General features: G+C 42.5%; 1 protein-coding gene across 2 annotated transcripts in view; it reads left to right on the forward strand.

Annotated features, from left to right (window-relative positions):
- The window catches only part of LOC109899782 (anaphase-promoting complex subunit 1), a 57,330-nt gene that overhangs the window by 4,151 nt on the left and 39,860 nt on the right, over nt 1–13,319 (forward strand). For both annotated transcript variants that reach the window (XM_020495307.2, XM_031835597.1), the window contains exons 9-17: nt 105–250; nt 3,693–3,913; nt 4,081–4,290; nt 8,223–8,318; nt 8,430–8,520; nt 9,992–10,057; nt 10,141–10,278; nt 10,844–10,984; nt 11,856–11,916. In XM_020495307.2, the coding sequence (XP_020350896.2) occupies nt 105–250; nt 3,693–3,913; nt 4,081–4,290; nt 8,223–8,318; nt 8,430–8,520; nt 9,992–10,057; nt 10,141–10,278; nt 10,844–10,984; nt 11,856–11,916 (1,170 nt within the window). The remainder of the gene's footprint in view (nt 1–104; nt 251–3,692; nt 3,914–4,080; nt 4,291–8,222; nt 8,319–8,429; nt 8,521–9,991; nt 10,058–10,140; nt 10,279–10,843; nt 10,985–11,855; nt 11,917–13,319) is intronic.

Below are 13,319 nucleotides of genomic sequence, written 5' to 3' on the forward strand. Positions count from 1 at the left end.
TGGCCCTCTTGCACTCCTTGGCTGCCCTGTTAGCTGACTACCGGTACCTTAATTGCTGGCCCCATTATGGCTTGTTAATTGCTCATCTCCTGTGTCTCTGGCAGGTCTGTTCGAGGCTGCACGTGTGCAGTACGTCTCTGACAGCACCATGAAAATTGTCTTCTCCAACTGCGAGCCCTCCATAGTCATGACATACGACACCGTGCAGTGCATACACTCTGTGTGGGCGCTGCGCAAAGTCACTCCAGATGTAAGATAACATGCGAGAACAACACTGTTATTACTGTTCCATTACTGGTTCTTCAGTGGTAGAAAATGTAATGTTTATGGCATCAATGGAATTGGTAAATAATTCTCATCATAGCAAGAGTGATGACTCAAAGGCCTATCTACGACCCCTAAGGGTGGATTTAAATTGGTCCGACTCGGGCCAGGGATAATTACAAAATGACACATTGGTTTCCTTACACCAGTGGTTCCCAAACTTTTTATAGTCCCGTACCCCTTCAAACATTCAACCTCCAGCTGCATACCCCTTCTAGCACCAGGGTCAGCGCACTCTCAAATGTAGTTTTTTTGCCATCATTGTAAGCCTGCCACACACTATACGATACATTTATTAAACATAATAATGAGTGTGAGTTTTTGTCACAACTCGGCTCGTGGGAAGTGACAAACAGCTCTTATAGGACCAGGGCACAAATACAGTTTAAGTCGGATGTTTACATACACCTTATTTAAACTCAGTTTTTCACAATTCCTGACATTTAATCCTAGTAAAAATTCCCTGTCTTAGGTCAGTTAGGATCACCACTTTATTTTAAGAATGTGAAATGTCAGAATAGTAGAGAGTGATTTCTTTCTTTCATCACATTCCCAGTGGGTCAGAAGTTTACATACACTCAATTAGTATTTGGTAGCATTGCCTTTAAATTGTTTAACTTGCGTCAAACATTTTGGGTAGCCTTCCACAAGCTTCTAGGATTGAGGTCAGGACTTTGTGATGGCCACTCCAATACCTTGACTTTGTTGTCCTTAAAGCCATTTTGCCACAACTTTGGAAGTATGCTTGGGGTCATTGTCCATTTGGAAGACCCATTTGCGACCAAGCTTTAACTTCCTGACTGATATCTTGAGATGTTGCTTCAATATATCCACATCATTTTCCTCCCTCATGATGCCATCTATTTTGTGAAGTGCACCAGTCCCTCCTGCAGCAAAGCACCCCCACAACATGATGCTGCCACCCCCATGCTTCACGGTTGGGTTGGTGTTCTTCGGCTTGCAAGCATCCACCTTTTCCCTCCAAACATAATGATGGTCATTATGGGCAAACAGTTCTATTTTTGTTTCATCATACCAGAGGACATTTCTCCAAAACGTACAGTCTTTGTCCCCATGTGCAGTTGCAAACTGTAGTCTGGCTTTTTTATGGCTGTTTTAGAGCAGTGGCTTCTTCCTTGATGAGCGGCCTTTCAGGTTTTGTTGATATAGGACTTGTTTTACTGTGTATATAGATACTTTTGTACTGGTTTCCTCCAACATCTTCACAAGGTCCTTTGCTGCTGTTCTGGGATTGATTTGCACTTTTCGCACCAAAGTACGTTCATCTCTGAGACACAACACGTCTCCTTCCTGAGTGGTATGACAGCTGCCTGGTCCCATGGTGTTTATACTTGCGTTGAACAGATGAACGTGTTACCTTCAGGTGTTTGGAAATTGCTCCCAAGGATGAACCAGACTTGTGGAGGTCTACTATTTTTTTTCTGAGGTCTTGGCTGATTTCTTTTAGTTTTCCCATGATGTCAAGTAAAGAGGCACTGAGTTTGAAGGTAGGCCTTGAAATACATCCACAGGTACACCTCCAATTGACTCAAATTATGTCAATTAGCCTATCAGAAGCTTCTAAAGCCATGAAATCATTTTCTGGAATTTTCCAAGCTATTTAGTGTATGTAAACTTCTGACCCACTGGAATTGTGATACAGTGAAATAATCTGTCTGTAAACAATTGTTGGGAAAATTACTTTTGCAATGCACAAAGTAGATGTCTTAACCGACTTGCCTAACTATAGCCCCTTCTTATTAATGGGATGTTGCTTTTATACTTGTCTTATTACTTGAAAGTCGTCTTAATTCTCACTCAAAAAACTCAGAGGCTTATTTTTCAAATTGGCATGTTTTGTTTCTAAATGTCTGCGCAAGCATGGAGGTTACATTGAGGCACTACTCACAATACAAGTAAACCCCAAATCAATGTAGTTATCATATTTGCGCATCTTCAATGGTCCAACGTCCCTGTCTGTTCGGTGCTTTACCGTGTAAGGGGGCAGTAGCTCCTTTGGCTGCATCAGATTCACAACTGCCAGTGTCCATGTTAGCTGGGCTAACAACAAATTTAGAATTACTGATGCTAGCATTGGATGTGTGGTCATGGAAGCAGAAGAACTTGTCGTTGACAGGTGCAGGTGTAGTACTGCTGGTAGTAGCAGTACTACCAGTAGAGCTGTTATGTGTCTTTATGGATGTGGGCCTTATGTTTTTTTTCACCATTTAATTTTTGAGCAAATGGAATGATCAGCAGCTACGTTTGGCTACATACGGACAGAATTTCCGCAAGAGAGTAACGGTTGCTGTGATTGGATGTTAATTATTTGACTAGGCTACCTGCATTTGACATTGTGTTGTTATTTCGCTGAACACTAGATGGTTTAATTTTATTTCTGGCAGTGAAACGAGACTACTCAGGTGAGGGGGGCAAAAAAAACAAATGTATAGCCCCGTTGGAAAATATAAATGGACTGTTTGAAATTGTGACAAAAATCCTAATAATCCTAATAATAATCCTAATACTTTCACCTCCTATTAAAACACACTAATTCCCCTAACCTCAATGATTTGAGATGCTGACATGAATTGACCAGGTGGATGACCTCTTGCAAAGTAGTCACACATTTTTGTCTTAAACATTATTAGGCTACACAACACACTCTGGATTGGGAGTAATAGATTAAGAGCTCAGACACAGCAATTGTGTTTTCTGGCCGAGTGTATTTAGCACTTCTGAACCCAGTTTAGCGAACCAAGTGAGCACCGATCTAACATTTTTAGAATCATATGAAAAAAGTTGGCAGCCATGTGTCTACAGCGAGTAGTCCCTAAAACAAAGCACGATGAGTGATTGGCAGACGAACGCTAGATCCACGTTCGTGTGTGAGCCTTAAGTACTCTGAAAGCCAGCCTATGGAACAACCACCCTGGTCTCCCCTATTTACTGTTTATGTTGTTGGAAGACCAACAAAAGTAAAAATGTGACTATTGGGACACTCTAATTATGGAGTATAACATCATAGATGGATATAAGGTGAGCATTTCTGTCCAATAAATGACTTGCATGTATCATGTATACATGATTTTGTTGAGTTATTTTGACAAAGGAAACCAACCGGACCAAATGGGGGTAAAAAATACAATGTAACAAATATTCTAACTCTGACCCGAACTATAGCAACCAAACTGTGTGAAAATGGCACCCAGACCCTGCCCCTTTTTGTTTGCGCACCATCGGGAGGACCACGTCAGACTGATCTAAATTGCTAGTTTGATCATTGTTGTGTCTGGGGGGGTTGGAACAGAATCTGTTGCTTGTATATCATTTGAGTTGAACCTTTCACCTTTAACTCTGTCCCACAGGAGCAGTCCACAGTGCTGAAGTGTCCGGAGCAGGTAGACACGCCCCAAGGCCTGATGCCGCCCAGCTTTCTGACCACACACCTGAGGAACGTCTCCAGGATGGACTCGCCTGGTTCACCCTTTCATTGCCACGCCCTGCACAACCAAAACAGGATGACCTCATCACCAGGCCTCCACTCACGGACACATTCACCCAGCATCTCCAGCATGGCTGCACTCAGGTGAGTTTATACCAGGTCGTCTTCAGTAAACAGGATCTCTGCCGTCCCACAGGGTTATACACAGTTTCTGTCAAACATTCACCCTCAAAAGCTCATGACTCATTTACAACCACCACACTATGGACCATAACCAACCATTCTTCTGCACTCTTCTGACACGTCTGTAGCCGGTCCCACTCCCCTGGCATGGCGGCACCCTCCTTTTCGGTCGCGGCACGGTTTAACATGTCGTACCACTCATCGTCCCCCAGAGGGCACAGCTTCCTGCCCTCGCCCAACAGCACGGCCAACGAGTCTGTGCTGGTCCCGGAGATGGAGCCCATAGTGCCTGACCTATGCATCGAGCAGCTGTGGAGTGAGACTGCTTCCTCCCACAGGTCAGTGTCCGACATTCACAAATCCTGCTCTGTGGTCTAGTTGGTTGAACCGCTCCTAGTTTATAATTAGGGCTGGGAATTGCCAGGGACCTGACGATACGATAGCACGATACTTAGGTGCTGATACAATATGTATTGCGATTTTCACTATTGCATATGTATTGAAATTCGATATTGCGATTTGATGTTTCAAACATGTTGCTCACTATATACAGTTGAAGTTGGAAGTTTACATACACTTAGGTTGGAGTCATTAAAACTCGATTTTCAACCACTCTACAAATTTCTGGTTAACAAACTATAGTTTTGGCAAGTCGGTTAGGACATCTACTTCGTGCATGGCACAAGTACTTTTTCCAACAATTGTTTACAGACAGATTAATTCACTATCACAATTCCAGTGGGTCAGAAGTTGACATACACTAAGTTGACTGCTGTTTAAACAGCTTGGAAAATTCCAGAAAATGATGTCATGGTTTTAGAAGTTTCTGATATGCTAATTGACCTCAATTGGAGGTGTACCTGTGGATGTATTTCAAGGCCTACCTTCAAACGCAGTGCCTCTTTGCTTGACATCATGGGAAAATCAAAAGAAATCAGCCATGACCTCAGAAAAACAATTGTAGACCTCCACAATTCTAGTTCATCCTTTGGAGCAATTTCCAAATGCCTTAAGGTACCACGTTCACCTGTACAAACATTAATACGCAAGTATAAACACCATGCGACCGCGCAGATGTCATACCGCTCAGGAAGGAGACGCGTTCTGTCTCCTAGAGATGAAGGTACTTTGGTGCGAAAAGTGCAAATCAATCCCAGAACAGCAGCAAAGGACCTTGTGAAGATGCTGGAGGAAACGGGTACAAAAGTATCTATATTCACAGTAAAACGAGTCCTATATCGACATACAGTGGGGCAAAAAAGTATTTAGTCAGCCACCAATTGTGCAAATTCTCCCACTTAAAAAGATGAGAGGCCTGTAATTTTCATCATAGGTACACTTCAACTATGACAGACAAAATGAGAAAGAAAAAATCCAGAAAATCACATTGTAGGATTTTTAATGAATTTATTTGCAAATTATGGTGGAAAATAAGTATTTGGTCAATAACAAAAGTTTAACACCATCCCAACTGTGTAGCACGGGGGTGGCAGCATCAGGTTGTGAGGTTGCTTTGCTGCAGGAGGGACTGGTGCACTTCACAAAATAGATGGTATCATGAGGGAGGAAAATTATGTGGATATATTGAAGCAACATCTCAAGACATCAGTCAGGAATGTATCTACAGTGCCTTGCGAAAGTATTCGGCCCCCTTGAACTTTGCGACCTTTTGCCACATTTCAGGCTTCAAACATAAAGATATAAAACTGTATTTTTTTGTGAAGAATCAACAACAAGTGGGACACAATCATGAAGTGGAACGACATTTATTGGATATTTCAAACTTTTTTTAACAAATCAAAAACTGAAAAATTGGGCGTGCAAAATTATTCAGCCCCTTTTACTTTCAGTGTAGCAAACTCTCTCCAGAAGTTCAGTGAGGATCTCTGAATGATCCAATGTTGATCTAAATAACTAATGATGATAAATACAATCCACCTGTGTGTAATCAAGTCTCCGTATAAATGCACCTGCACTGTGATAGTCTCAGAGGTCCGTTAAAAGCGCAGAGAGCATCATGAAGAACAAGGAACACACCAGGCAGGTCCGATATACTGTTGTGAAGAAATTTAAAGCCGGATTTGGATACAAAAAGATTTCTCAAGCTTTAAACATCCCAAGGAGCACTGTGCAAGCGATAATATTGAAATGGAAGGAGTATCAGACCACTGCAAATCTACCAAGACCTGGCCGTCCCTCTAAACTTTCAGCTCATACAAGGAGAAGACTGATCAGAGATGCAGCCAAGAGGCCCATGATCACTCTGGATGAACTGCAGAGATCTACAGCTGAGGTGGGAGACTCTGTCCATAGGACAACAATCAGTCGTATATTGCACAAATCTGGCCTTTATGGAAGAGTGGCAAGAAGAAAGCCATTTCTTAAAGATATCCATAAAAAGTGTCGTTTAAAGTTTGCCACAAGCCACCTGGGAGACACACCAAACATGTGGAAGAAGGTGCTCTGGTCAGATGAAACCAAAATTGAACTTTTTGGCAACAATGCAAAACGTTATGTTTGGCGTAAAAGCAACACAGCTCATCACCCTGAACAAACCATCCCCACTGTCAAACATGGTGGTGGCAGCATCATGGTTTGGGCCTGCTTTTCTTCAGCAGGGACAGGGAAGATGGTTCAAATTGATGGGAAGATGGATGGAGCCAAATACAGGACCATTCTGGAAGAAAACCTGATGGAGTCTGCAAAAGACCTGAGACTGGGACGGAGATTTGTCTTCCAACAAGACAATGATCCAAAACATAAAGCAAAATCTACAATGGAATGGTTCAAAAATAAACATATCCAGGTGTTAGAATGGTCAAGTCAAAGTCCAGACCTGAATCCAATCGAGAATCTGTGGAAAGAACTGAAAACTGCTGTTCACAAATGCTCTCCATCCAACCTCACTGAGCTCGAGCTGTTTTGCAAGGAGGAATGGGAAAAAATTTCAGTCTCTCGATGTGCAAAACTGATAGAGACATACCCCAAGCGACTTACAGCTGTAATCGCAGCAAAAGGTGGCGCTACAAAGTATTAACTTAAGGGGGCTGAATAATTTTGCACTGCCAATTTTTAAGTTTTTGCTTTGTTAAAAAAGTTTGAAATATCCAATAAAGGTCGTTCCACTTCATGATTGTGTCCCACTTGTTGTTGATTCTTCACAAAAAAATACAGTTTTATATCTTTATGTTTGAAGCCTGAAATGTGGCAAAAGGTCGCAAAGTTCAAGGGGGCCGAATACTTTCGCAAGGCACTGTGTATATATAGCCTAAACATTTTCATTGGTTTTTATAATGGACACTCCTTAACTATCTTGTCAGGCTACGTTTTTTTTAAACAACTTATGTTCCCTTCTCTCTCCATTTGATACGTTAGGAATGTGACTTTGGGCTATAGGCTATGCTTTCATTGTTTTATGCATGTCTTTCTCCTGCTCAAACAATGAACGTAACAGAGTTCCATGTCAAAAAGTTGTTTGACTAGCCTAAAAACGTAAGGTAGTCAGGATAATAACAATGAAAGGGATAAAATCGTATCAATAGCCTATGAATGACAGTTTCATCAAGTTAGAAATTATCTATGCGGGCCCGGGGAAAGAATTCCTCCATGTCAAGTTGAAAACCAAATGGCCAATAACCTATCCTCCTCCTAGGCCTATCATAAAAGCTTTAAGACACGTTAAAGTTATGAACAGGAGCATATTTCCCAAATAGTCTAGCCTGAGAAGGTGTTGTGCTGAAGTTGACTCTTTAAAAAAATAACAAGAATGAAAGTGTTTAGCCTTGGCATAGGTTATTCTCAATCACAGCTTTGAGAGGGAGGACAAACAATATTATTCATTCACCTTTATTTTGAGGCATATAAGGCAATTATTATCCAGTTTTGAAAACGGTAGACTCCATGATCTATAACCTAATCAGACTGTCACAACTCCATCATGTGCGGCCATAATGAGGGTCGGCCAATAGGGGCCGATAACATTTTATATCACAATATTTTATGTGCTGAATAAATGTACATACATATACACAACAAATATCCATTTGACAAGGTGAAGATTAAAAATCATTGAACAGTAAATATATGGCTGTTATAATCAAAAACCATTTATTTATATAGACCTTCTTACATCAGCTGATATCTCAAAGTGCTGTACAGAAACCCAGCCTAAAACCCCAAACAGCAAGCAATGCAGGTGTAGAAGCAGGTTATGGTGTTTAAAGGTGATGCTGTGTGTCTGAGAGAGGTTAACAACACTCTGCTTCTACAGGGAGATGAGCTGCCAGGCCTCTAAGGTGTTCATCACCTCTGACTTGTGTGAGAACAAGTACCTGTGCTTCCTCGTGGAGTCCCACCAACAGCTCAGGTCAGGGAACACGTATCTTATCTTTGTAGCTTTCAGTGTCCTATCTCTGTCTTTCTTTCTCAGTCTCAGTCAATCACTCTCTCTCACATGTTGATTTGTTTATCTTCACAGATGTGTAAAATTCATTGAGAGCAACAATCCTTCCCAGCTTATCTTTGCATCTGTTGCCACTATCCCTGCAAAAGACGCAGCACCATTACAGGTAGAGTCAATTTGACTAATTGCTTTGCGTTTCCCTTAGCGGTGGCAACGATTCTATGTCTCTCAGGACCCAATTGAGCTATTTTAGGCTAGATCTCAATCATCTACTAATCAAAAGCATACTGTACTTTAAATGATGGTCAAGGTCCTATCTTATTGACTGCTTTATTCTGCATGTGTAAAATGGTGTGTTGCTGTGTCCATACAGTGTATACAGACCCCTTGACTTTTTCCACATTTTGTTGCCTTACAGCCTTATTCTAAAATGTATTAAATCGCTTCCTTCCCCCTCAAGAATCTACACACAATACCCCATAATGACCAAAACATTTTTAAAGATTTTTTTGCAAATGTATAAAATTAAAAATATCTGAAATATCACTTTTACATAGGTATTCAGACCCTTTACTCAGTACTTTGTTGACACCGCTTTTGGCAGTGATTAAAGCATCGGTTCTTCTTGGGTTTTGATGCTGCATACTTGGCACACCTTTATTTGGGGAGTTTGTCCCATTCTTCTCTGCGGATCCTCTCAAACTCTGTCAGGTTGGATGGGGAGCGTCGCTGCACAGCTATTTTCAGGTCTCTTCAGAGATGTTCGATCTTGTTAAAGTCCGAGCTCTGGCTGGGCCACACAAGGACATTGAGACTCGAAGCCACTCCTGCGTTGTGCTTAGAGTTGTTGTCCTGTTGGAAGGTGAAACTTTGTCCCAGTCTGAGTTCCTGAGCGCTCTGGAGCAGGTTTTCATCAAGGATCTCTCTGTACTTTTCTCAGTTCATCTTTCCCTTGATCCTGACTAGTCTCCCAGTCCCTGCCACTGAAAAACATTCCCACAGCATGATGCTGCCACAACCATGCTTCACAGTAGGGATGGTTCCAGGTTTCCTCCAGATTTGACGCTTGACATTCAGCCCAAAGAGTTCAATCTTGGTTTTATCAGACCAGATGGAGTGCTGCAGAGATGGGAGAACCTTCCAGAAGGAAAACCATCTCCACAGAGGAACTCTGGAGCTCTGTCAGTGACCATCAGGTTCTTGTTCACCTCCCTGACCAAGGCCCTTCTCCCCTGATTGCTCTGAGTCTTAGTTCCAAACTTTTTCCATTTAATGGAGGCCACTGTGTTCTTGTGAACCTTCAATGCAGCAGACGTACCCTTCCCTAGATCTTTGCCTCGACACCATCCTGTGAGTCTCATAGCAAAGGGTCTGAAATACTAACTTAAATAAGGTATTTAAATTTTTTATACATTTGCAAAAAATTATATAAACTTGTTTTTGCTTTGTCATTAGGGGATGTTGTGTGTATATTGATAAAACATTTTTAAAATCAATTTTAGAATAAGGCTGTAATGTAACAAAATGTTGAAAAAGTCAAGGGGTCTGAATACTTTCCAAATACACTGTATGTGCTTGTGTACTGTTATTACATCATTGGTTTGGTCTCATCTCAAACTGTCATTTTTTCCTCTCAGGATATAGATGCCATGCTAGTTCTAGAAGCCAATGGAAGCTTGGTTCTGTACACTGGAGTGACAAGGGTAACTTGCAAGTAGTGCTCACACTGTTTAAATGTGTTTATTGGTGATGCAAGTTCAAATGGTAAAATGTGTTCTGTCCACAGGTGAGCAAGGTGTTTGTTCCTGGCCTCCTGTCTCCCACCTTCAGCCTGTCCAACCATGTAACCCACCTTAGTACCCCCATGGACAGTGTGAGCACTCCCGCCAAGGCCACAGGGAGACACATAGGAAGACTAGAGGAGGTACCACTGACACCTGAGACGGGTGTATATCTATTGGGTTGGTTATTAGAATGATAAGTGCAATTGCAATGAATTCATCAAAATAATTAAGCTGCTCTCATGGAAATTAAGTCAGATTGCTATGACAGAGTATAACTAACCACCAAACTGAAAGCAGGTAGTTACTGGTAATGGAAATGGTGCAATCTCAATATGAATTACAGTGAAGAACTGCTGTCCCTCTGACGTCCCTCCATTGACAGTAGAGTGAAGCTGCAGTATTAGTCTGCAGTAGACCAGCCAGTAACTAATGGAGACTATATTATGGATCCTGATCAATACTCTAATTAGATTTAAACTTCAGACTGTGTGACGTCTGTTTTTTAAGGAAATAGATTGGGAGAAACGAACAGTAGATGAATCAATTTAATATATGTTGCATTCATTGCAGAATTGCTTTAGAAGGTAGAGCTGAAGTGTATGGATTAGTTCCCCTAACTTGCCACAAATTATCTTGATTGTGTCTATTCATCCCGGGTAGCTGAGTTCTTCTTTGTCCCTCCTCCACTCCCTTCCTGTTGGCCAGGTGGCCATGCCCTCCCCTGTATCAGAGCTGAGGGGCTCCACCAAGCACCACGAAACCTCCTGGCTGGGCGACTACACCTTTCAACAGTCTGTACCCTACATCCACGCCCTCAGAGACCCCGTCAGCAGCAGAGTCACCCTGGTGTGTGTGGGTGGTGGGGGTGGTTGGGGGGGGGGGGGGTCGTTGGGTGTGTGGTGGTTGGGGGGGGTCGGTGGGTGGTTGGGTGTGTGGTGGTTGGGGGGGGTCGGTGGGTGGTTGGGTGTGTGGTGGTTGGTTGGGGGGGGTCGGTGGGTGGTTGGGTGTGTGGTGGTTGGTTGGGGGGGGGGGGTCGGTGGGTGGTTGGGTGTGTGGTGGTTGGTTGGGGGGGGGGGGGGGGGGGGGTGTGTATGTGGGTCGGTTGGTGGTTGGGTGTGTGGGTCAGTTGGGTGTGTGGGTGGGTCGGTGTATTGATATGAATGAAAGGTGGAGTTTATAATAAGTTTGAGTCTGGCTGGTTGGTATGTGAGTACTTAGACCTCCAGGGGTGAATGTTTTTTAAACAGACACTAATTGAACAGCTTAATTTGATGACTTGGAATGGAGAAAAGCTCAGCCTGTGTACAGAACTGAGCACCAGAGGCCTGTCAGTATGTTTACTGGGTCCAATAAGGTTACAATTCTCTTGGTGGACATCGCTACCTGCAGGGGCAGTTTTGTCAAGACCGGTGAAGACATGCCGCTCAGCCAAGGGACCTTTTTCTCTCAGACCTGTCAGTCATTTTCAAGCCCTTTTGAGAGAGCCCCTCTTGAGATGTTTTTATTTTTTTAAGATTTTAAATGTCAAAGTCCAACTGCTTATGTTATGACGTTATATTGATTTGATTTTTTTTTATCCCTTGATGTCATCTATGTCAAATGATTTAATTGATCAAAGCTTTCAAGAGTTGACTGAAAGGTAGCGTGTAAACATTTCTAACTTATGGTGAAATGATCTATATCCCTATGATTCATATTTTTTTTATTTTTTTTGTAGGAGCTAAGCAACGGCACAATGCTGAGGATAACTATCCCTGAAATTGCTACCTCAGAGATGGGTAAGTTTTAACACAACAATGTGCAAAACCAATGTGTGTGACAAGATATTGTGTATTGGATTAGGTGTCTCACACAGCTGAGTCATCCAGCGTTGATGGCCTGAAAATTGGGTTTAAGTGCTGCCAACCTCCCGCTGTCACATTGACGTAAACCTAAGGGGACCCCACCCCACGGTTCCTCGCTCGTACTTACACACTCGCCATTCCCCTACACACACTTGACATCCCCCACCCACTCTCATTTCTCCTGGCATGCCACATGACGTACACACACAGTGACTATATACATTCCATTCTATCTGGGTAAGCCACAGCATTACGAATGCATCACCACAGCAGCTACTCCACGCTAGGCAGTTGTAGTTGCTGTTTGTTATGGTGGGATTCCCATGCCCTTATTCAGCCAAAGATTCGATTGGGCCCTGGAGTGTCGATTCTCCAGCTCATTTGGGGGGGGGGGGTGATCATGCTCTGTGGTGCTGGTATATATTGGAAGTCTGTGTTCAGGTAAATTATTGCTTAAGCATAAGACCATTTCTGTACCTGTCAGTAAGTGGGTATATTAACCTTGGTTCCTTGCGTTTGTGCGTGAAGAGTCTGTGACAGTAATATCTAAAGATGGGTACTTTTTTTTGTAAATGACTTCATGTATGGCGACCTATACTGAAGCCATGCACGATTCACACGTCTTTCCGGTGGCGACATTTGAGCCTCTGCTGAAGCAGCCTTCTCCACCAGTACATGCATATACTGTAAAACATGCTGTGGCTCATCTTTCTACCCAGCTGTAGATAAGTGTAATAGCGTATCATTTTACACTGTAATTGAGGAAATGGAGCACTCGGGTGTACCGGTATTTGCCTTACAACCCTAATTGGCTTTTTGTGCGTTTTTTAAGGTCTTTGTTTAAACCATGAACTTTCGACTCTTTGACCCCACATCTTTTGTTTTGTGAAACCATTACTGATTACAGCGTAGTGTTGTTCCTAGTTCCCACATATTAGTGCCTAATTGATCCAAAAGCCAGGACTTCTCAGTCTAATGAAATGGCATTTCTCCTGCTCTGCCTTGACCTTTTGGAGTTTGTTGTCCAATTAGAGATTGCGGGTGGAGTTAATTACCTGTCTGATTGGGTGGACCTGGGAGAGGACACGGACACTAATCAGACTTTCGTGTAATTTGATGTCAATGTAGGCACAATGAATATATGTACTGAACAAAAATATAATCACAACATGCAACAAGTTAATCAGTCACTTAAAATAAATTCATTTGGACCAAATCTATGGATTTCACATGACTGGGAATACAGATATGCATCTGTTGGTCACAGATGCCTTTAAAAATAAAAAGGGGGCATGGATTAGAAAAACAGCCGTATCTGGTGTGACCTCCATTTGCCT

This window comes from Oncorhynchus kisutch, linkage group LG11 (assembly GCF_002021735.2).
Source record: "Oncorhynchus kisutch isolate 150728-3 linkage group LG11, Okis_V2, whole genome shotgun sequence".
Lineage (NCBI taxonomy): Eukaryota > Metazoa > Chordata > Actinopteri > Salmoniformes > Salmonidae > Oncorhynchus > Oncorhynchus kisutch.